General features: G+C 43.6%; 1 protein-coding gene across 1 annotated transcript in view; it reads left to right on the forward strand.

Moving 5' to 3' along the window:
- The first annotated feature begins 1,155 nt into the window (after positions 1 to 1,155).
- The window catches only part of ADAM19 (ADAM metallopeptidase domain 19), an 80,821-nt gene continuing 59,643 nt past the window's right edge, over positions 1,156 to 22,333 (forward strand). The window contains exons 1-3 of the mRNA XM_027077829.2: positions 1,156 to 1,295; positions 4,284 to 4,369; positions 8,907 to 8,977. Of these exons, the coding sequence (XP_026933630.1) occupies positions 1,229 to 1,295; positions 4,284 to 4,369; positions 8,907 to 8,977 (224 nt within the window). The 5' untranslated portion in view covers positions 1,156 to 1,228. The remainder of the gene's footprint in view (positions 1,296 to 4,283; positions 4,370 to 8,906; positions 8,978 to 22,333) is intronic.

The following is a 22,333-nucleotide window of genomic DNA, read 5'->3' on the forward strand; positions in this document are numbered from 1 at the left end:
GCCAAGGGATCTTGGGCAAGCCACTTCCCTCTGGTTATCAGTTACCCATCTATAAAATAAGGTATGCTGCATCAGACTCTGGAGTTATACACATGTGGGCTTGAATCCAGACTCTGACATTAGCTGTGTGACCTTGCACACATTACTTGGCCCCTCAGATTTAGTTTTCCCATCTCTAAAACAGGATAAGCGTTAGCCCAGGGTATTACTGGGCTAACTGAAAGATGATGTGCAGAGTCCCTGGCACATTTTAAAGGACAATACAAGTAGTTCTCTTCCTAGATTAGTTAATTAATTAATTAAGTTAATGCATGTAAAGTGGTGAGGACAGTGTCTGGCACTTGGTAAGGGCTGTATCCAGTTTAGTTACTTTTTTTTTTCTTCTTACTTGAACAGAGAGTAGGTCCTCAGTAAGTGAGGTCCTTATTATTATTTTGGAGGCTCATCTCCCTTCATTTCTGTCCAAAGGCCTAACTCCTAAGTATAGCTAATTTCGGTTTTTCCCCAAATACAGCCCGTGGGCTTTCCCGCCCTAGTACATTTGTCTATTCCGTTTTCTCTGCGTGGTGCTCCATTTCTCCTCCTCCGGAGCTCAGATGTCTTCTCTTCTGGGAATCCTCTCTCCGACACCCCCCTCCTCCCAGTCAGAGGAATGGCTCCTAGATTTGTGTCCTGCTAAGAAAACAACTCCATATAGCACTTAGTTCTTTGTGCTCGGTGATTCGGTTAACTCTTTCAGAGCCTGCCTCCAAGAGTGGCGGCCTCTAGGGCACGGTGCTGGGTGAGTAGCCTCTGGGTGTCACCCAAGACGTCTTAGCACAGTGTGGGACAGAGGAAACGGACCCTTGTGCAGACAGGGGTCCAGTTTTAACTCCTAGAAGCCCGAGCCCCCCGACCCCCTCTAGGCCTTGCCCACCGTGAAGCCTGCCCCTCCTCGGGCTCCGACCCTCCCTCCTCCGGTCCCCATTACCTGAGCCGACCGGGCTGCCCAGGGGTCCCCCAGGCTCCTCCTCCGCGGTCCCTCCGCCCCCTCCTGGCGGGCGCGTCCCCTCCTCCACCCCGCGGCGGAGCCCTGCGGAGCTGAGGGCGGAGCGTCGTCGCCGATGGCTGGGAGCCGGGCTGGGAGGCGCTGGGAGAGCAGTGGGTTCCAGACGCGCCGCCGCCTGGCCGGTGGGCTGGCATGGCCGCGTGCTTGTGAGCGCCGAGCGCGCGAGGGGCCGCTGCCACCATGCCCGGGGGCGTGGGCGCCGTCCGGCTCTGCCTGCTGGCGCTCGCCCTGCCGGCGTGGACCAGAAGTAAGTGGCGGGGTGCGGGCGCGCTGGGTGAGGATGGAGATGGGTGGGCTGGGTGGCCGGAGGACGTGGGAGTCGCCCCTTGCAACTCCGCGGGGCTGTTCCCCCGCGGTCCCCCAGCCTGGGAGCCCGGGCTTTGTTCCCACGTTGTGCACCCCGGGAGGTGGTGGGGGTCCGGGAGACCCAGAGCAGGCAGAAAACAGCCGGTCCTCTCCCTGGCTTGCTTCCCTCTCCCTCTTTCTCTTTCCCACTGTTTTTCTGCTTTTGGCTTCTTTCCGCTGCTTTCCTAGTCTCTCCTCCTTTCTCCAGTCTTTGTGTGTGTGTTCCTATAAATATATATCGATAAAATTGGAACCGTACCATATGCACAGTTTTGTGTCTTGCATTCTTCACTTCACAGTGTGAGCGTTTGCCACATCGTTACATTCTGCAAAAACATGACTTTAATGACTATAGATTATATCAAGAAATCGCAGAAGTGTAATCTTCAAAAAGTTAAAAACATGACTCCTACAAATATAGGATGAATGGGTGGCAAAGATTCCTTCAATTCATTAACGAGGCGGCGAGTAGGATGGTGTAGCTGGTTGAAAGCATTAGAGGAACAGGGGTGGTGCAGGTATCCAGGAATTGTTGAAATCATGTGCTGGGACAGATGTAAAAGTGGTCAATGCCCCATCCAGGGAAACAACCATAATCCTTAGTTATCTTTCTCCCATACTAAAGTCATTTGCCTCTCTACCAGACAAAAATTTACAGTTAACATGGTAAGTTCACAGAGTATGGTTTTTTAATTCGTGGTAAATTAAAAAAAAAGTCAAACAAATGTGCATTCCCCTAGAAAAATTTGGTGATGTATGAGAGGGCCTGTTAAATAGTGCTCCAGTGTGACATTGAAAGGACATCCTGCTTGCTTTTTGCCTCATTTGCAAGTTTTGAACAATTTTTCTTAAGATATACTGTGTTCCTCTATTATTTAGACTTGCTTTCAGCATTTTTTTTTGCAATCATAAAGATAATTTCATTCCTTTAAATATTCCATTAAATATCGTATAATTCCTTTTTGTTGCAAAGAATCCAGACTTATGAGAGCCACTGGAGCAGGGACTATGCCTCTCTGGTTTCCCCATGAATATCAAGCACCTAGCATAGTACTTAGTAAATAGTTAAGCATTCAGAAAACATGAGTAAATGAATGCATTGCTTCTGATTTTTACCAGTATGACGATTCTAATGCTAGTCTAATGAGATTATTTTTTTCAGATATATTTTGATTGAGAATACACTATATCAATAGTCTGAAAGGAACATCAATCACTCATAATTTTGCCACTCTAACAGAACAGCTGTGGCTATCTTTCATATCTCTCATTGTATTCTATGTGATTGATGTGGTTGGTTTAGAAAGAATAGATTTTTGGAGTCTTCCAAAATCTAGGTCCCCCACCCCAGGAGTCCTATGGATTTAACCTATCCTTGTGGAGACTAATTTGTTTAGGTTTTGGGAAACTACCAGTTTATCGAGGTTATCTGCAAAAGTGAGGTCTGCAGTGCCTAGAACAAATCTCTCCTCAAACAAGTTTCAATTCACCTTTTTTTTGCAAAATGGGAATCCTGCTGCTTATCTTGTCTTGAGGATGAAGGAGAACCAGTGGTGATAGTGATTTGGAAAGTGGGAAGTGATCTGCAAATGCAAACTTGCCATTAGGAAGCCACGATGCTTTGTGGTTCTGGGAGCAATTTCACGGTGACTCTCCCCAGTAACGCTGTGACATAGGCAGGTGGGTATCATGGTCTTCATTTTACAGATGAGCAAGCTGAAGCTCAGTGGGAATCACCCGTGGGCCTGAATCTGACCCATGATTCTGAACATACCCAGAATCCGACCATTTCATTCTTCTCCACTGAGGTCATTTTAGTCTGAGCCACCATCATCACTCACCAGGTCTCCAGCCTGGCCATCTTGCTTCTACTCTCACTCCCACACCCTCCCTCACCATACCCCCCATCTCTACCCAGCTGGCAGAATGATCTTTTAAAAACTGAATACAGATCATATTGCTCTGTGTCTAAACACTCCGGTGCCTACTGATCTGTTTATTTTGAGAGAGAGACGGACAGAGAGAGAGAGAGAGAGAGAGCGCGCGTGACTGCACGTGTGAGTTGGGGAGGGGCAGAGAGAGAAGGAGAAAGAGAGAAATCCCAAGCAGGCTCTGCACTGACAGTGCAGAGCCCCATTAGGGACTCCATCTTGTGAACCATGAGATCATGATCTGAGCTGAAATCAAGAGTTGGATGCTTAACCCAGGGCCACCCAGGTGCCCCTCCAAGTCTATTTATAATAAAATCGAGACACTTTCCATGGCTTCTGTGATACAGACCTGTGGCTCTCTTGCTGACCACATCTCCTACCAACTTTGCCACTCATTGACTAGATTCTACCTAGTAAATCTCCTACCAATCAACCACATCTCCTACCAACTTCCCCACTCATTTACTAGATTCTACCTCTACCTTCTGCTTGCTCCTTAAATGGGCCAAGTCCACTTCTGCTCACGCATGACCATTGATTGCTCTTGCTAGCCCCTCTCCCTGGGGCACTCTTCCCCCAGATCTTTGCATGGCTGCCTTCTGGTCTCTCAGATCTTAAATGCCATCTTTGCTGATCAACCTGTCTAAAATAGGCACTTCCTCTTCAGTGTCTCTTTATTCTATGACCCTGTTGGACCATTTGAGAATATTTGTGGATTGTGCATCTCTTACCTCTAGAAAGTAAACTGTGGGGAGTACAGAGACCTTGGTAAGCCCTGTGTACCACTATATGGCCAACAACTAGCAGAGTGCTTCACTCATAGGAAGTGCCAACAGCCTGGTATCCAGCAGGTCTCCTAATGACCCAATAAGGTGTTCTTTCCAGTTGGCAGTGTATGCCTAGCTTAGCTAGGATGCAAACTCCTGGGATACCAATGGTTGTGCATCCTGTATTGGCAGGAGAAAACGGGGAAGACAGCCCCCAGCTGCAGCATGAACTAATAATACCTCAGTGGAAGGTTGCAGAAAACCCCACGAAAGAAAAGGTAAGACCCCAAAATATCTTATTTTCAAAGGCAGGAGCTGACAGCTCCATTCTGTGAAGTGGCGGGCCACCTTCTTAATGTTCCTGGAAGCCCAGTCATCATTATAAGTTCTGTTTCTGACCCACTCTACATCCTCTCTGTGTATTGGTTTTGAAAATCCCAGATGGGACTTTCCTTCATTGTGTGACAAACTTGTAGAACACTTTCAAATGCTGTTAGTTGAGGAAATGAAAATTATTGATGCTGACACAAGCTAAGTGCAAATAGTCACAAAAATCACCATCTCTCAAATGGAATTGATTAAATATCGTCATTGCTATATTTTGTCTATATATACATGCTTTATTTTATTGATGACATAATTTACTTGAAGAGAAAAATAATAATTCAAGCTATTTTTAAGAGTCAGGGAGGGATCTAGTACTGGGAAATACATCTTAAAATGCAGTAGGGCTCCTTGGGCCATAACACCAGAAAAATGCACAGGCTTTCTCAAGGGGATTGGGAGCAAGACAGAAAATATTATCCTGTTATGCAGAGAGGACCTGTACATCTAGGATATTCTTTGTGGTTCTGGTCTTTATAGTTCAAGTAAGTCATGAAAGGGCTAGAAAGTAAGACATGATTGCTGCGTGCCAGTAACCAGCTATGGGACTTTCTACTTTCTGAACTTCAGTTTCCTCATTTATAAAATAGGGCTTAGAGGGGATAGGAAGAAAGAGGACTGTGGAGAAGGGAGAGTTAATAAGGTCCTTTGGGCTCATGATTTATTGGGCAGCATATAAAAGCAGGAAAGACTTCAGACTTTGTGGCTTTTGAGTCTGGAAAGGTAAATGGGGGCTGGGGGTGGAGAAATGCTTGGAATCCTTGAAGTTATGGCTAGAGCAATACAGACATGTCCAAAAATGCTTCAGTTTGAATTTATTAAGGGAACTTCCTGCAAAAATTTTAGGAGAAATGAAAGTAAGTAACATTTTATCCTAAAGACAATAAATGCATGGAATTCATTTCATCAAAAAGTAGGAAAGGCTAAAAAATAGCTTCAGGGAAAGTCTAGACAGATTGATGGATGGCTATCCTAGAGCAGGTTATTTTTAAAAAACAAGATCTTGGATAGTCCAGTTTATCCATTATTGCTCAAGGAATGGATCCAATACTTTTTGTAGAGGTTCTGTGTTCCTTTTAGATGTGGGATGCCTAGCATCTTCAGGAAGGGCCTGGGAAACAAAGTGGAGCTCTAGATCCTGTCTTTATTCCTAGCCATTGTCTGCCCTGAATCTGGGTCAAAATATTTTGTAGGATTAGTCGGCACAGTGCCCTGTGCCATAAGTATCCATTGAATGAACAAATGAATGAATGTCAGAGAGAGAGAGAGTAGAAGGTAGGTTTCACTCAGGCCTCTTATTCTCATTTATGTAATTCATTCATCAAACATTCATTGAACATTCACTGTATACTAAATATCGTACCAGATCGTATGGGGGCTGCACATACACAGGACAGATTTCTGATACCCTATGGAGCTGAAGATATATTTACTTATTTATTTATTTGTTTGTTTATTTATTTATATTTATTTTATTTATTTAATCTACCTCTAAAGAGAAAGGAATTTTAACCCTTTCCTGCAGGAAGTATAAATATCAGTGTCTGAGCATCTTCCACACCAGAGGGAAATATTTTTGGAGTGCCCACTTATAAATACTCGTACTCATGTTGCAGCTTGTGTCTCTTTGGAGGAGACGTGACAGTGCTTAGATGTGTGTCAACTTGCCTTTTTTGTCTGGACTGTCACATGGCCGTCTACTCCTTGAATGAGGGAATTGCTACAGCTCTGTTGGTGTGTACTTTTCCTCAAATGCCCACTTGGGACTGTGTCCTGATGCTTAGTGTCATTGGGCAGGGTTCTTGCTCTGGAACATCCCAGAGTAAAGCGGCAAAGGATCAGCAACCAGAATGGGTGTTAACAGAGCTGCATCAGGGCATCAGAAACAGAGATGTGGATCCCGTAGTGAAGTTATTGTGCAAACATCCACCTAGCTTCCTCTCCCCATGATTTTGAAATGTCCCTTTTTAAGAGAAGTCAGTAGGATGAATTAGTGCAAAAATAGCAAAGGACAGGGTTGCCCAAGCTTCCTGTATCAGAACGTTCAGATCTCATCAGAGCCCTTGGTGGTGTGACTGTCCCAGGGATGCCCAGGACCCTAACGGCAGATGCAGTTTGGGGCAAATGAGAAGAGGAATGTACTTGGCAGAGGAAGGTCCCCAACCAGAGGTGGCAAAGCAGTTGGCCCACTTTCTCAGATGCTGAAACTAAGCTTTGAGATCAACCTTAAAAGGGACAGAAGCTCCACTCTATCAAGAGCTTCTGTGGATTGAAAAAAGACTTCAAGAGTTTCTCAGTTCCTTGGTCCCAACTTAGAGAATGTGCATTTAAAGCACACCAAAGAATTGATCCTGTTTTTTTTTTTTTAAGTTTATTTAATTTTGAGAGAGAGAGAGAGAGAGAGAGAGAGAGAGAGCGAGCATATGCATGAGTGGGGGAAGGGCAGAAAGAGAGAGAGAGGACAGGGAGAGAGAATCCCAAGCAGGTTCCATGTGGTCAGTGTGAAGCTTGACTCAGGGCTTGATCTCACAACCGTGAGATCGTGAGTTGGACGCTTAACTGCTTAACTGACTGAGCTACTCAGGTGCCCTTGGTCCTGTTTTTGATATGTTTAAATATGTAAATATCTCATTTCAAATAAACAATTTTTTCCTTTGAAATAAGTTCAACCACTTTAAATTGAATTGTTGAAGCATGGAAGCTTATTATGACTTGAATTTTTAATTTCTTTGAAATTTTCCATGATAATAAGGTAAAAACAGATTAAAAGCCCATCACGTAAAATATAAAAGCAATTCTAAAAACATGGAAAGATGCACAAAGAATATAAAATTAACCCATGATCCTATTGCTGAGAAGTAACTGTGGTAACCTTTTGATATATTTCTCTCTACAAAAGCATATTTAAATAAAATAAAATAAACAGTGTTGTTTTGAGCCTTTGTGTACTTAATAATTATCATGTGTACTTTCTTGATAGTTTAAAAATTATTTAAAGTCATTTTTAATGACTGTCTAGTGTTTTGCCATATGATTGATTATAATTTATTTAACCATTCTATTATTGGACATTCAAGTCATATTTCATTAATCCTTATTGTAGGTAATGAGCATCCTTGTATATAAAACTTTACTTGTGAGGCGCCTGGGTGGCGCAGTCGGTTAAGCGTCCGACTTCAGCCAGGTCACGATCTCGCGGTCCGTGAGTTCGAGCCCCGTGTCGGGCTCTGGGCTGATGGCTCAGAGCCTGGAGCCTGTTTCCGATTCTGTGTCTCCCTCTCTCTCTGCCCCTCCCCCGTTCATACTCTGTCTCTCTCTGTCCCAAAAATAAATAAAAAACGTTGAAAAAAAAAAAACTTTACTTGTGCTTCCATTTGCTCTTTTAATATAGAATTTTACTGAGTCAGAGGGTCTAAACATTCAAAAACTCTTGGTCCAACTTTCAAATTATTTCCCAGTGAGTTTGTATCAATTTAAATTCTCACTGGTAGGGTACGAGAGTGCCCATTTTTCATTATGCCCCACTGCCTTGTGATTTATGGGTCCTAAAAAATATTTGTCACTGTGATTTTTTAAAATGTATCTTTAAAAAATTTTATTTTTTGGCGGGAGCAGTTACCAGTGATGTTGAACATGTTTGTGTGTGTGTGTGTGTGTGTGTGTGTGTGTGTGTGTGTGTGTGCTTATTGGCCATGATATCTCAAATAATTTATTCTGAGTGTGTTGCAAATTTGGCTATCTGTAAGTTATGTGCTTAAAATGTATCTTATAAAACCTTAGTTAGAGGCTCTTCTAGTTGTCTCCTCTGAAATGGGTGGGTGAGTGGGGCATCCAAACCAAGAGCCAAAATAACATAAAATAAGAACTCACTATGAAGAGAGTTCTCCTGGTATTTTAGATAATAGCCAACATGTATCAGGGGCTTTCAGTGTGCCAGGCCCTGAGACAAAGTTTTTACATTTACTGTGTCACTTTATCCCTACAAGGTTCCCATAAGGATGACTATTATTATCTCTATTTTATAAATGAGGAAACTGAGCTAGTGGGAGGTTCAGGAACACGCCCAGGTTGGCACAACTACAGTGTCAGAGCTCAGAGCTAGCACTTGAATCCAGATGTGACTCTACACAGAATTTACCACTGAAGATTGTGTTGTTGGGTGTTTGCCTTTCCCAGACCTGTACGTGAGCACTTCCATCACATCTCAGCTTGAAGTTTCTTTCCTTTGTGTTTGAAGAGAGGTGGATGGGGGAGGGGAATTGGGTCCTGAGGGGATTGAAGTAATTTCTTGTTTGGGCTGGAAGTGCAATTGACCCTTTCTCGTTCACTTCCTATGGATCAATGTGAGAGCATTGTGCTGGATCCTGTGTCTGTTCCTGGGAGCCTTGTCCCTGCTTTTAGGAACTGACATTCTTTTGTTGTTGCTTCTAGCATCCACTCAAAGCTGAGCTCAGGGTAATGGCTGAGGGGCAAGAATTGATCGTGGACCTAAAGAAGAATGAGTAAGTGGACTCTTCCTTGTCTAAAATGAAACAATTCACTTCCCTGTCAACGCCGGATGCAGGTGCCATTGTTTTGGAAAGAAGCAGTTTGTTAAATGACCCAGGCTCTCAATCTGTGGTTCCTTTGTAGGGAATGTCTTGCAAAGACAGCATATCCACAGTCTCTTGATTTGCTGTGAAATTACTGGACCGTTTAACGTCTTCCTTGAATTTCCTCTGGTTGTATTTCCGGGGCTCTTAGAGTTCACTGCAGGCTCACAGGGGCGTGTGTGTGTGTGCGTGTGAGAGAGAGAGAGAGAGAGAGAGAGAGAGAGAGAGACAAAGGGAGGGATGGACTGGAGGACTTTGGCAGCTGTCTTACTAGCTCCAGCACAGCACATGGCAGGAAGTGAAGGAGATTAGAGGAAAACAGCAGAGAGCAGAGAGGCAGGGTGGAGTGTTCTGGGATTTTGCACCTCACACGCGGGCTGCTCCATCTGTTCTGGGTCAGCTAAGTCTGAGATTCTGCCAATAAGGGCATGGTCAGCAGTCCCCTGGCTTAATCAGGCTGATTCTTCCATCTTCCTAACCTCATTCATCTTGGGTGGCTGCCTGGCTCAGGAATATTTCCACATTGATTTGCCATCAAGTGCAGTTGTATCTTGATTCATGTTATTGAGCAGGTGAATAGACATAAAGCATGACTGCTTTTTCGACATTCCCAATCTGCTTGGCCACTGGAGAGCTCTGCTCACTTGGCTGGGGGATGCTGAGGCCTTTGGTGTTTTCCCACTAACCAGTTCTGCCTCACAGACCTCACAAATAAGGCTGAATGGCTCAGGGAACTGCCTGCCTCCTCTTGGCAGCCTCTTGAGTCCCCTAGAAGCAGATGAGTAATCAAACGCATCACTGCCAAGAAAGGGATGGATAGGGACCTTCCCGTATCCAGAAGGATGGGAATGGCTGCTGAGCTTGGGTGGAAAGCAAGAATATAAATTATTCCAAATTTGGGCTTTGGACACTTGCAAAGGAGGGTGAGTGGTGTTGGAAGCGTGGCAAATGTATGCCTTAAGCAGCATGTACAGTAATGGACTTCATCCACACCTTTCCTCTGTCTCCAGTATATATATGGTGGCCTTCGGGAAGCTAAACAGATGGGCAACTCAAACATTTTTGCTACTTTCCTCCTACAGTGAAACCACCCCAAGAATGGGTTCCTTTTGTCCCATTTCCCTGGAGCAGATTTGGCTGGCTATGTCCTCAGAAGGCATAGGCTCTGCATGACTGGGATTTCTCCTTGCATTGTCTTCCTTTAGTCCTGCAGGAAATGCCTTCAGAGGGTCTGTTCTTGACTGTCTCTCAGGATCCTGCTTTAGCTTCCCATGACCCCAGCCTTCCAGCTCTAGTCTGAATGTTTGCTATTGCCACCTGAGCCTCATCTGTCCTATTTGGCCCCAAGTGAAGCATTTGGGCCTTCAACTTCCTCTGGGTAGTACAAGTGATGGGGGTGATGTCATGGGTAAATGGGATCCCAGGAGTCATCCTTCCCTCATGTTTTGGAACCTGTGCAAGAGGTCATTGAAAGTTAGAGCAGAAAGACATCTTAGAAAAACACTGAGTGCAACCGTCTTATGTGTGGTTGTAGAAACTTTGAATCAGAGAGGGTTAGGCACTTGTCTAAGGTCACACAGCAAGTAAATGAGAGAGGTGAAAGTAGGATCATTTGTGTTCTTGGCTTGGTTCTAGAGTCACAGAAATCCAGGTTCGGCTTACGAGCTGTGTAACCTGGGGCAAATTGTTGCCACTTTTGGAAACTCAGTGCCCTTATCTATAAAATGCAGAATGTGACACTGACTAACTTCTTAGGGTGATTGTGAGGACTGAATGAGGTGGTGCTCGTGAAGTGCTTATAAAACACATGGTGATCAACCACTGTTGTGATTTTTATTGTCCCACACTGAGAGGTTCCAGAGGAGAGCCTGGCACACAGCTCTACTGTCTGCTACTCCAGGCAGCTCTTTGGTTTCCCCGTGAACAGCAGGGGTGGGGGCGGGGTGCTGGATGTGGTTCCTGGCCTCCTTGAGTTGGCAGAAGGCAGGAGGCTTGACAAAAATGGAAGCAGCAGAGCCAAACAATATGACCTCACCAGGTATCCCTAGGGGACAGCTTCCTGCTGTTTTCGTCCAAATTGGGTTTTTTGTTTTTGAACATGTGTTAGCAAGCGGAACTCTAACTGCACACGACTTCCTAGTGTGTTTATTTCCCAAAGCCTTCTCATTCATGGTGCTTGTGAATCTGGATTCAAAACAGCTGGGGGGGGGGGAGGGGAGCTGGGGGAAGTGGGGGAATGATGCTTTTCTGATTTTTCAAATTGCTGTGTTAAAGTTTTTGTAATCCCGTGATATTTGAGGGGAAGCTAGGCCCTATGCCTGGTGACTTCTCAGTCTCTGGTTCTTCATATCCCCCACCGATTCATTCACCGATTCATTCATTCATTCAGGTACATCTATTATGTACCTGCAGCATTGCAGGCACCAGTGTTGGTACTGGGGACATGGCTGGGTGAACAGAACAGTTCTGTCCTATGGAGCTTATATTCTAGTGGCAAGAACAGTACACAAGTAAACAAGTAAACTGTGGTATGTCTGATGACAAGTGCTATGGAGGAAACAAAGTTGGGGGAGGCAGGAGGGGTCAGGACGGAGGTTCTTTTCAGAATGGCGGTCAGAAAAGGCTTTGGTGGTGTTTTGATATTGGGGTGAAGACCTAAAGGAGGTGAGGAAGTGAGCCATGTGGACAGCTAAGAGATGACAATTCCAAGGAGAAGCAACAGCCAAGTTTAAATCCTGATAGGTTATGAAGGCTTCCTCCATCCCCATACATTTCCCCACATATTGGATTCTGAGGCCTCCCAGGGCAAGGACTGTGGGCAAGGGCTTCTGGGATTCTGAGGGAAGGGAGAGGACATTTCTAATTTATTTTTCATCATCCTGAGGTGTCTGGCCTTCTCCCATCAAGTCAAAGCCCATGTGCTAATGCATGGCCCAAAATAGCAGTGAGCAGGCCTTTAATGGAATTCACACATGGAGAGATTTCCAAGAATGGTGGGGATGGAGGAGCAGGGGGTGGGCCGGGAGAGTCGGGGTGTAGCAAACAGGCTTTCAGCTCAGACACTGAGAGTTGCCTTAGTTCAGTAACGTCACAACTGGCAGCCTTTTCCTGCTGTGAAGCAACTCAAGATAAATGGCTGTATGCCCATGGGAGACATACATCTTTTATAGAGTGCAAGTGAAAAGGAGTGACATTGTAGGGCTAACCACAATATGGCTTTCATGTTCGACAGTTCTGGGTTCAGATCCTGGCTCTGCTACTTAACTAACTGTGTATTCTCTTTAAGTCTCAGTTTCCCTATCCAGGGTATAATGATAGTGCTGTGCCATGAGCCATAGGGAGGATGAAATGAGATGGTATGTGTAAAGGGCCCAGCATTGTGCCTGGCTTATATTCCATACTCAGTAAATGGCAGCTACTATTATTTCTTGCTCATGGTTTTTTAATTGCAAAAGCAGTACATGCTCATGGTAAAACATTTAGCAATACCAAAATATGGTAAGTTAAGGAACGAGAGCCTCACAGGCTCAAGGTGAATCCACTCTTTGGTGGGCCTACCCAGGACCTTTTCTGTGTGTGTGAGAACACGTGCACAGATATGCATAAACACAGTTGCACAGAAGCACATATACCGGCTGCTATTTTTGTTGGGGAGGGGGAGCAGAAATGAGATTATACTATATACATTGTTCCATGCTTGTTTATTTAGACTTAACTGTATGTCTGAAGTAGTACTCTACTCCAATAAAGTGTATATTATGTTCTTTTACATTAACTCACACATCTACACATGATTTGCAAATGTTGGTGCATAGTGTTATTAAGAGAATCTTACTTGCGATTGAGGCATAGCGGTCCGGTGGAGAGAGTACTGAGCTCAGAGACACATGATGTAGAGGTGAACAATAAGCCAATTGGCTCTCCTGGGCCTCAATTTTCTCATCTGTAAAATGGGGATTTTGTCCCCATTGGGCTCTAAGAGCTTTTTCCTTCACTACATATTTAAAGGATGTGGTGTAAGTAGAAAAATGGAAAATAAGTCCCTTCCTTAGGGAGTTTGCTCTCCAGTTAAAGAAACATCCTTGAAAATAAGGCAGTGGGATAAAAGCAAGTGCCCCAAAACCACAGACCTTGAAGTAGAGTTTGAACTTTCAGCTCAGGACTCACCGTTTAGGCAACATAAACAGGAAAAGGGAAACAACAGGGAAGAAATTATAGGCTGTTATTTTCACAACCCAAAATTTTGAGTCATAAATCCGTAATATTTTTTCTGCATATAATTTCCCCCATACCCTGAGGACTGCCTCATCAACCCAGAAACTGTATTGGACAAAAATCTGTTTGCTGAAATCAAATGGACTCTTCCTTAGCTGTAAGCATCTAGGGAGATGAACACCTCCAGGACATGTAGGCTTTGGTTCACCCCCTTCTCCTTTCTGCACTTTTTCCCAAGAGGAGAGCCCACTGAACTGTTGAATCAGCTTGCAGGATGCTCGATGCTCATTGGGTTGCACCCAAGGGCAGGATCACTAGGTTACAAGGTCACCTTCAAAAGCACATGAGTAGCTCATCTAGTGGGCACTCTGCCCAGAGGATCTTTGGCCATGTACTTCTCCCTGCTGGTCTCTTGAGCACATTCTGGAACTCTTAATTTCCTCGGTATACTGTCTTTCCTTGAGTCCAAATGATGATAAGATTTAGATTTTGGCTTGGGAAAGAGGTGACAACCTGGAAAATTAACATTCACTGCTAATGGAGTGATCTAGTGCCCTAGTTTTCTCCTTTTTCCCCTCAATTCTATTTGAATTATATAATACTGGAGGGTTGGAGAAGGGGAGAATTAGCAATCAGGAAAGGAGTTTTTCAGTAAGAGACAGGCTGGATTAGTTAAGCACCTCTTAGTGCCACACTTCCCTTCCAAGGAGGCCTGGGAGAAATATATAGCTGATCCAGACCAAAACCCTGAATACACCCAGGCCACTGTGCTCTCTGCTCTCTCCACCTTCCCAGCTTCCTCTTGAGTTGAGAGTAGACTTTAACATCTTATCTAGGATAAAGGACAGCTCTGTCTGACCCTCTATTGTCAGGAGCTTCATTTGTTGTTGGCAAACTTCAATTTCCCTGGATCAAAGACCAGCTTAAGAAAGGCTTAGATGCTATCCCAGTCCACTTGGTAAACCATGCTTCACTGAGTTGCATTTAAATGAGTCAACAGACATATGGATTACATTTCACTTAAAATACACATGGCTTAAGAAATTAGAGGATATCGTTCTTTAACCAAGTATTTGGCAGATCTAAAGTATTCAAAATGTTTTTCCAAACTCGGCATGCAGCTGGGCTCCCCATTCCCCACAGCTGAGACTGAATAACTGAAGGAAGCTGGTGCTGAGGAAATGGTTGAGTGGATGGGCGGGGACACCAGAATTTGATGAGAGCTGCCTGTAAGTGTCTGCAGTCTTCTTCAAATGTTTTCTGAAGTACCAGGAACTCCAGTAACCCTGCTGCGTTGACTCTGAGGCAGCGGAGGCAGAAGCGGATACAAATTCCAAGTACTACACTAGGCACCTTTCCCCAGAGACACCTGTGGTCCTGCTGGAGATGTAGTTTCCAGTTGTAGTTTTGTAGACGGAGATGTATTTCATCTACAATTCCCACGTTGCCCAGAACCCCTAGAGTTGCAGACCGAATGGATCGCCAGCCAATCTGATGTGATCTTTTTGCAAGCCAAATTCTCACATAAGCAGCGTCTTTATTATTTCTAAATGACTGGAGATTTGATACCGCTTTCTTAGGGTCCGTTGCATAAATTTAGTTTCAGTAATTAGGAGAGCTGATCTGAAGGGAGGTAGCTATACAGTTGCCAGAAGAGAGTATCGGGGAGCATCTGGAATTGAAATAACCTAGAAGTGTTGATTCTGAAGGCCGCGAGTGAGCCCATACACCCAGAACATCATAATCCATAGAGTAGAACAGACTCAGGCTTTGGTGCACAGAGACCCACATTCAGTTCCAGGCACCGACACTTCCCGGTTAGGTGGCCTTTGGCAAGTCACCTGCCTTCTGAATATTTTCTTTATCTATATTCATAATAATACTCAGTCCTTGGTTAGCATGTGCTGAGAGCCAGTCACTGTGCAGAGACACTTCACACACTGTTCTATTTAATCCTCATGGCAACCCTTTGAAGGAGGTATTATTGTTATTCATATTTTATGAATAAGGAAACTCAAGTGTAAGGATGTTTAAGTAATTTACCCAATGTCAGGCAGAGCCAGGAGCCAAACTCAGAACCATCTGCCTCTTACTATATTCTACCACATGCATAGAAAATAGATATTAATACCTTCATTGCAGGGTGAGGTAAATTGAAAATTGCTCCCCATCCCAACATATTCACATTCTAATCCTGGGAACATGAGATTATGTTACTTTATATGGCAAAAAAAGAGTCTTTGTAAATGCGAATAAATTAAAGATCTTGAGAAGGGGAGATTATCCTGGATTATCTAGGTGGCCCTCAGTGAAATCACAAATACATTTATAAGAGGGAGGCAGAGGGAGACTTGATCGTAGACAGGAGAAGGCAGTGTATAACCATGGAGGTAGAGACTGGAGTAACGTGGCCACAAGCCATGGAATGCAGGCAGCCACTGGAAGCTTGATGGGGCAAGGAATGGAATCTCCCAGGGGGAGTGCAGGCCTGTTGTCACCTTGATTTTGGCTCAGTGGTCCTGTTGGAGATGTTGTTTCCAACTGTAGCTTTGTAGACTGAGATGGATTTCATCTACAGTTCCCATGTAAGACGGATTTCATTCTTCTGGCCTCCAAAATCGGGAAAGAAAAATTTCCTGTAATGTTTAAAGCCACCAAGTTTATGGTAATATATAGCAACCACAGGAAATGAATACCCAGGTCTCATGAGTTTAGTGGTAATGTATTAGGAGGTGCTCAGTACAGTGCCTAGCACATAACAAGCAGGTTTCAATACACACTAACTTTCATTAATGCAAAATCAAGAACAAATGTTTTCTAAAGTGCCTTGGTAATGCATAGCATTGCACATGGCCCCTGTGACTGTCTTCATGCATGAAGCGACAAGAGAAAAACATATTGAGAAATAGTGTTGTGTGGTTATTACTTATCAGCATTTCCTAAGTTCCAGGTCATGTACTCTGATGCTCAGTCTGCCTTCAGGTAACTTCTGGCTGAGGAATGGTGGTCAGATATTAATCATGGTGTCAACAACCATGGTAATTATAGCTGTTACCATGTAAAAGATGCTTACATAGCAGGCACTGTTCAGAGGTTTCTATGTGGTTCATCTAAGTGAATCCTCACAACAACTCTGAGGTGTAGGTACCTATATTAGCCTTATTTGGCAGATGGAGACCTTGAGACACGGAACAGTGTGACTTGCTCAAGGTCACCTGGGTTGGAAGGGCAGAGCCAGGATGTGAAGCTAGATCTGTTTGATTTCAAAGCCCAGGCTCTTAGCCATGGCCTTGTATTGCTTCTCAGATGCCTTGCCCTTGCTCGATATGTTCTATCTCAGTTAGAACTGGCATTACTTCCCCATTCTACCTTCCCTCTTCCCTTTCCTTCTGTCTGTCCTAGGCCTTGATTAGGATCTGGATTTCACTGTATGGTATGGATTTAGAGCTTGGCTCTTTGCACCCACTGATGACGTAAGCTTGTTGAGTCTCAGTTTTCTCATCCACTTAATGGGGCTAATAATAGTGGCCACCTCGCTGGATGTTGTGTGAGTTCAATAATGTAATGCTCTTAGAGGATGTGCACAAGGCCTGGTGCACCATGAAAGTGTAATAAATAGTCGCTATTATTTGTAATTCTCAGGGTCGGAAAAACAGTTAAGAATGAAGTAAGAGGGAATTCCCCTGGGTTGGTTTCCAAATGTAATTTGGAGGAGTTGACCTTAGAACCCATTGCCCCTGAGAGGAAATTCACTTCTGCTCTCCAGGCATGCCCAGTTTGACCTAACTGTATCTCAAGAATACAGCTTTGTAGGGTTCTCTAGCCAGCCAAACTGTACCTCTTTTCTGTGCCTGCAGAATCAGTGCCCAGCCACTCCCTTGTTCAGCCAAACCCTGAACTGTCCGATATGGAGGTCAGGATTTGTTTGCCGGTTCCGGCTCTATCTCCTTCCAGGGATCCACAGCCAGGGCTGCCTGTGTAGCCAGGAAGGATGTCCATGGTTTTCTTTTGTCTCAAGCTTATTTCTCCTGGCGGCCCTTCAGCAGGAGCATGGGGTAAAATGAATGGGAGGAAGCTGTCAGCTGCCCTGTTGGCCTTAGATGGACCCTTGTCAGAGCAAAGGGAAGTACTGCACTTGGAGGAAGTCAGAGTTGATTCTTGAGTTTAAGGATCCCTTTACCATCAGGCTGTTTACCTTAAGGTCACAACGATAGCCGGCATCCAGCGTGTGCACATTGATGCTGAACTTTGTATCTTACATAGATTTTTTAAAGCCCTTTGTAAATCTCCATGTAAATTTACCCAAATAGGGTTATACTACATCCTCAGTTTTATAAATTTTTTTCAGTTGGAAATATAGCATGGACAATCATCAAATCATTAAAAAAATTTACACAAGAAAGTTTTGGAGTGCTTGAAAACTTTGATAATAAATTCTAGAAAAAAATTACACAAGAAATAGAGTTTCAAAATAAATGAGATCATATTGTATATATTATTCTGTAATTTGCTTTTTTATTATTTATCTTCAGTATCTTCTCATATTAGCATATTTATAGGTCTGTCTCATTCTTTTTAATGGTGACATAGGATTCCACTAAATGGATAGATCAAAATTAATATCCTTATTAATGGACAGTTAGGTTTCCAATTCTTGCTGTTTCAAGTAATGCTGCAGTAATTAGCTTACACATTATCTTTAAGAACACTTGCTAGCATTTCTGTAGGATTGATACCTACAGGTAGAGTTGCAAGGTCATTTAGCATATACGTTTAAAATGGTTTGGATTTTGATCAGTTGTACCTTTCACTCCACAGCTTCTACCCCCGAAGGCTGTACCTTTTTATAGTCATGCAGCAGAATATGAGAGCATATTATAGACACATTTCCATGAAATTTATCAGATGATTTTTTATCAGGTAATTTTTAATGGCTATGTGATATTAAATTGTATATATATGGCGTAATTGTAAATTTCTTATAATGAAAAGTTATCAAATGCATACGGAAGTAGAATAATATAATGAATCCCCATATGCCCATCGTCCAGATTCAATAATGATAAAGATGCCAGAATTAACTTAATTACCCCATATGGGTAGGCATTCATGCTGTTTCTTCTTTTTTTTCATTTTTACAAACAGTGCTGAAGTGAACGCCCCTGTATTCTTTGGAAGGTACTTCTAGAGGATCACCTTCTAGGTTTCAATCACTGGATCAGGGGACTTTATGTGGAACACGTGGATAAACGCACATTGCCTTTGACTTCCCTCTAAGCTACATCCTAGAGCCCTTGTGGAGACAACTTTTCACACACTCTCACCAATGGGTCGAGTTTTGAGCTTGGGCACACTCTTCAAACCCAACTCTCCTTCCATTTTTTAAAAAAAGCTTTATTGATAAATAACTCATAAACCATATAGTTTATCTATTTAAAATATACAACTGAATGTTTTTTAGAGTTGTATAACCCCACATGTCCTAGCTTTTGAACATTTCATCACTCCAAAAGAAGCCATTAGCAGTGTTACGGGTTGAATGTGTCCCCGAAATTCACATGTTGAAGTCCTAGCCCCCAGGACCTCAGAACAACCTTATTTGGAAGTACAGTCATTGTGGATTTAATCAGTTAAAATGAAATCATACTGGGATAATCCAATATGACTGGTGTCCTTATAAAAAGGGGAAATTTGGCCACAGGCATGCACACAGGGAGAACACTGTGTGAAGATTGAGGTCATGGAATAAACCAAGGAACTACCAGAAGCTGGGAGAGAGGCCTGGAGCAGATCCTTCCCTAAAACTTTCAGAGGAAGCATGGCTCAGCCAACCCCTTGATCTTAGACTTCTAGCCTCCAGAACTGTGAGATAATAAATTTGTTTTTTAAGCCATTCAGTTTGTGGTACTTTGTGAAGGCAGCGCTCGCACACTGATGTGAGCAGGCACTCCTTTTTCCCCACCCCCCTCAGCAATAGGCAACCACTACTCTGCTCTCTGTCTCTATAGTTTTCCGCTTTTGAGATATTTTATGTAAAGGAAATTATACAACATGTGTTGTTTTGGTGTTTTTGTTTTTTGCTTTTTTTTTTTTTTGTGATTGGTCTTTTTCACTTAGCATAATATCTGTGAGTTTTAGCCATGTTGAATAGCATGTATCAGTACTTTATTCTTTTTTATTCCTATATAGTAGTCCATTGTATGGATATACCACATTTTGTTTATTCATTCATCAGCTGATGGATATCCTGCATTTAAAAAAAGTGTTCTTTTAATGTTTATTTATTTTTGAGAGAGAGACAGAGACAGAATGCAAGCAGGGGAGGAGCAGAGAGAGAGGGAGACACAGAATCCACAGCAGGCTCCAGGCTCCAAGCTGTGAACACGGAGCCTGATACGGGGCTTAAACTCATGAACTGTGAGATCATGACCGGAGCAGAAGTCGGACGCTTAACCGACTGAGCCACCCAAGCGCCCCGGATCTCTTGCATTTTAAGCCAGAGCTAACTTGTCTCCATTCCACAAGGTTGATTTCAGCAAATGTTATGGAGCATGTATGTGTAAAATACTATGCAAGTGCTGTAGGGAATAGATGTAAATACAGTGTCCTTGCCCTCTGGCAGTTTACTGTCTGTGGGAGAGAAAACATGCAAACAGCATACATAATTCAAAGCAGATTACAAACTTAATAATAAGGTTTCAAGTACAGTGCTGAGGAAGCAGGTGGGAATAGAGACTTTCTGACTGGGGCATAGAGAAAACTTCCCTAAGGATGGTTACTTGGAGCTCTGTCTTGCAGGAGCAAGGAGAAAAGGCTGTGGGTTGTTGTTGTTGTTGTTTTTTTATTGAAGTATAATTGACAGACAATATCCTATTAATTTCAGGGGTACATGATTTGATATTTTTATACATTATGAAATGATCCCCATGATAAGTTTAGTTACCATCTGTCACCATGCAAAGTTATGTTGATATTGTTGACTATATTCCCTATGCTTTACCTTACATCCCCATGACTTATTTATTTTGTAACTGGAAGTTTGTACCTTTTAATCCCCTTCACTTATTTCATGCCCCCGCCCCACTCTGTCCCTCTTCCAATAACCAATCATTTGTTTCTTATATCTATGAGTCTTATCCTGTTTATTCGTTTGTTTTGGTTTTTAGATTCCACATATAAGTGAGATCACACAGTATTTATCTTTCTCTGTCCGATTTATTTCATTTAGCATTATGCTTTCTGGGTCCATCCAAAGGAGGGGAGGCTTTGGATGAGGGAGGGAGGAGAGGTGTGTGGAAAAATGAGAAAGGAATTCAGACTGAAATTAATATATAAATATTTGGTCTGGATCAAGGGGCACCAGGGCTGTAGTGCTAATAATCTCTTAGGAATTCAGTATTCCAACTAGCCAGATCATTTTGACTCAGAAGGGTATTATGTGGGGACTAGGGAAAGGGTTTATTTTCCTTCCACAGCTTGCTACCCCAGGATTTCAGTGCCCTAAAGCTCAATTTTTTATTCTCTCTCTTTTTAATTTTATTGTTATTGTTAATTTTTTTTTTTTTTTTTTTACTTTGAGTTGGGCTCTCTTCCCTCAGGTAAAACCATGTGGTCAGGGAGGTAGATGGGGTACCTCTAGGAAAGATCCTTGAGGTACGCTCCAAAGCTAGGCTGCATTTTTTTTTTAACACATCGGATGAGAAGAAGCTCTTGCCCCACCCCTCCCCATTGAAGGGAACTTTGGTCTGAGTCTAGTGGATCAAAGTGTACCTGGTGGAGGAAGCCATAGACTGATTGCAAGAGGCTGAGCATAAGGCAGAGGGTGGCTTCTTCACAACTTAGGGAGGCAAGGAAAGCCTCCTGAGAAGCAGGGCATGCTGGGTGGGATGCAGAAGGATATGTGGATATACTTTTGGACTTGGGAGATGTGTGGAAGTGCCACCTTCAGGACCTCTGTTTTCTCCCTAGCTTCTAGGATGTGTCGAGGCTCTTCATCTAGACTCCCTAGAAGGTGGAAGATGTTTCCACTCCACAGCCTTTGTGTTTGTGCCCTGTTGCATGACTAGCTCAGGAAAAATCTAAGGGAGGAGGAGGTCAATACTAGAGCCTCTGGACTGGTTCTGTTCTGAGAATGAAACTGCATTTACATTTCACCCAGGAAATATTTTGATTTTAAGAAAATGAGCTTACTCTTTCTCTATGTAGAATTTAGTGCCATACACAGACCTTTAGCTGACACCTTGAATACTAAATAAACAGGCTCTTGGGCACCCTGGAGCACATCATAGATCTTGTTCAAACTCAGCTGGAGGTGGACATTGGGTCAGAGAATCCCTGGCTTTTTTTTCTTTTTTCTTTTTTTTAAGTAGACTCTATGCCCAGCTTGGGGCTTGAATGCATGACCCTGAGATCAAGAGTCACATGTTCTACTGACTGAGCCAGCCAGGCACCCTGAATCTCTGGCTTTACTGATGGGAATCTCTATTGTATTGGGCCTGAGCTCTGGTCTACTCATTGGTAACTCTTCACTTCTTGTCTTTCCTCCCTTCTCGTCCTTCATTCAACAGGTATTGTGAGTGCCAACCACGTGGCAGGTACTGGGCTAGGTCCTGGGTGTTCCTTGGAGAGCAGTGGCAGGCAAAGCACAGTCTCTGCCATGGTGGGGCTTAGAGCTTAGTGGAGGAGCCAGGGAATGAAACTTTTCTGGAACAATGTAGGGCTGTAATGGAGGACGTAGAGGCTACTGTGGGAGCATGGGGAGGGGGAGCCTACCCTGGACTGGAGGTAAGGGAAGGCTTCTGGGAGGAAGTGAAGGAAGGAAGGAGTAGGAGGAGGGTGGTAGAGTTGGCTTATTCAAGCTGCAGTGGTAGAAGAAACAAAGGCCTGAAGGTAAGAGTAACATGTGGAGATGAAAATAAGTTCTTTGTGGTTATAGCAGAGGGAGGAGGGCAGGAGGAAATGGTGAGAGAGGAAGTTGGCTAGGTAAGCAGGGGTGAATCTTTGAAGAGCCTTTTAGGCTCCTTAAAGGGGTTGGCCATTTATCTTTAGGGC

This window comes from Acinonyx jubatus, chromosome A1, assembly GCF_027475565.1.
Source record: "Acinonyx jubatus isolate Ajub_Pintada_27869175 chromosome A1, VMU_Ajub_asm_v1.0, whole genome shotgun sequence".
In the NCBI taxonomy this organism is placed as follows: Eukaryota; Metazoa; Chordata; class Mammalia; order Carnivora; family Felidae; genus Acinonyx; species Acinonyx jubatus.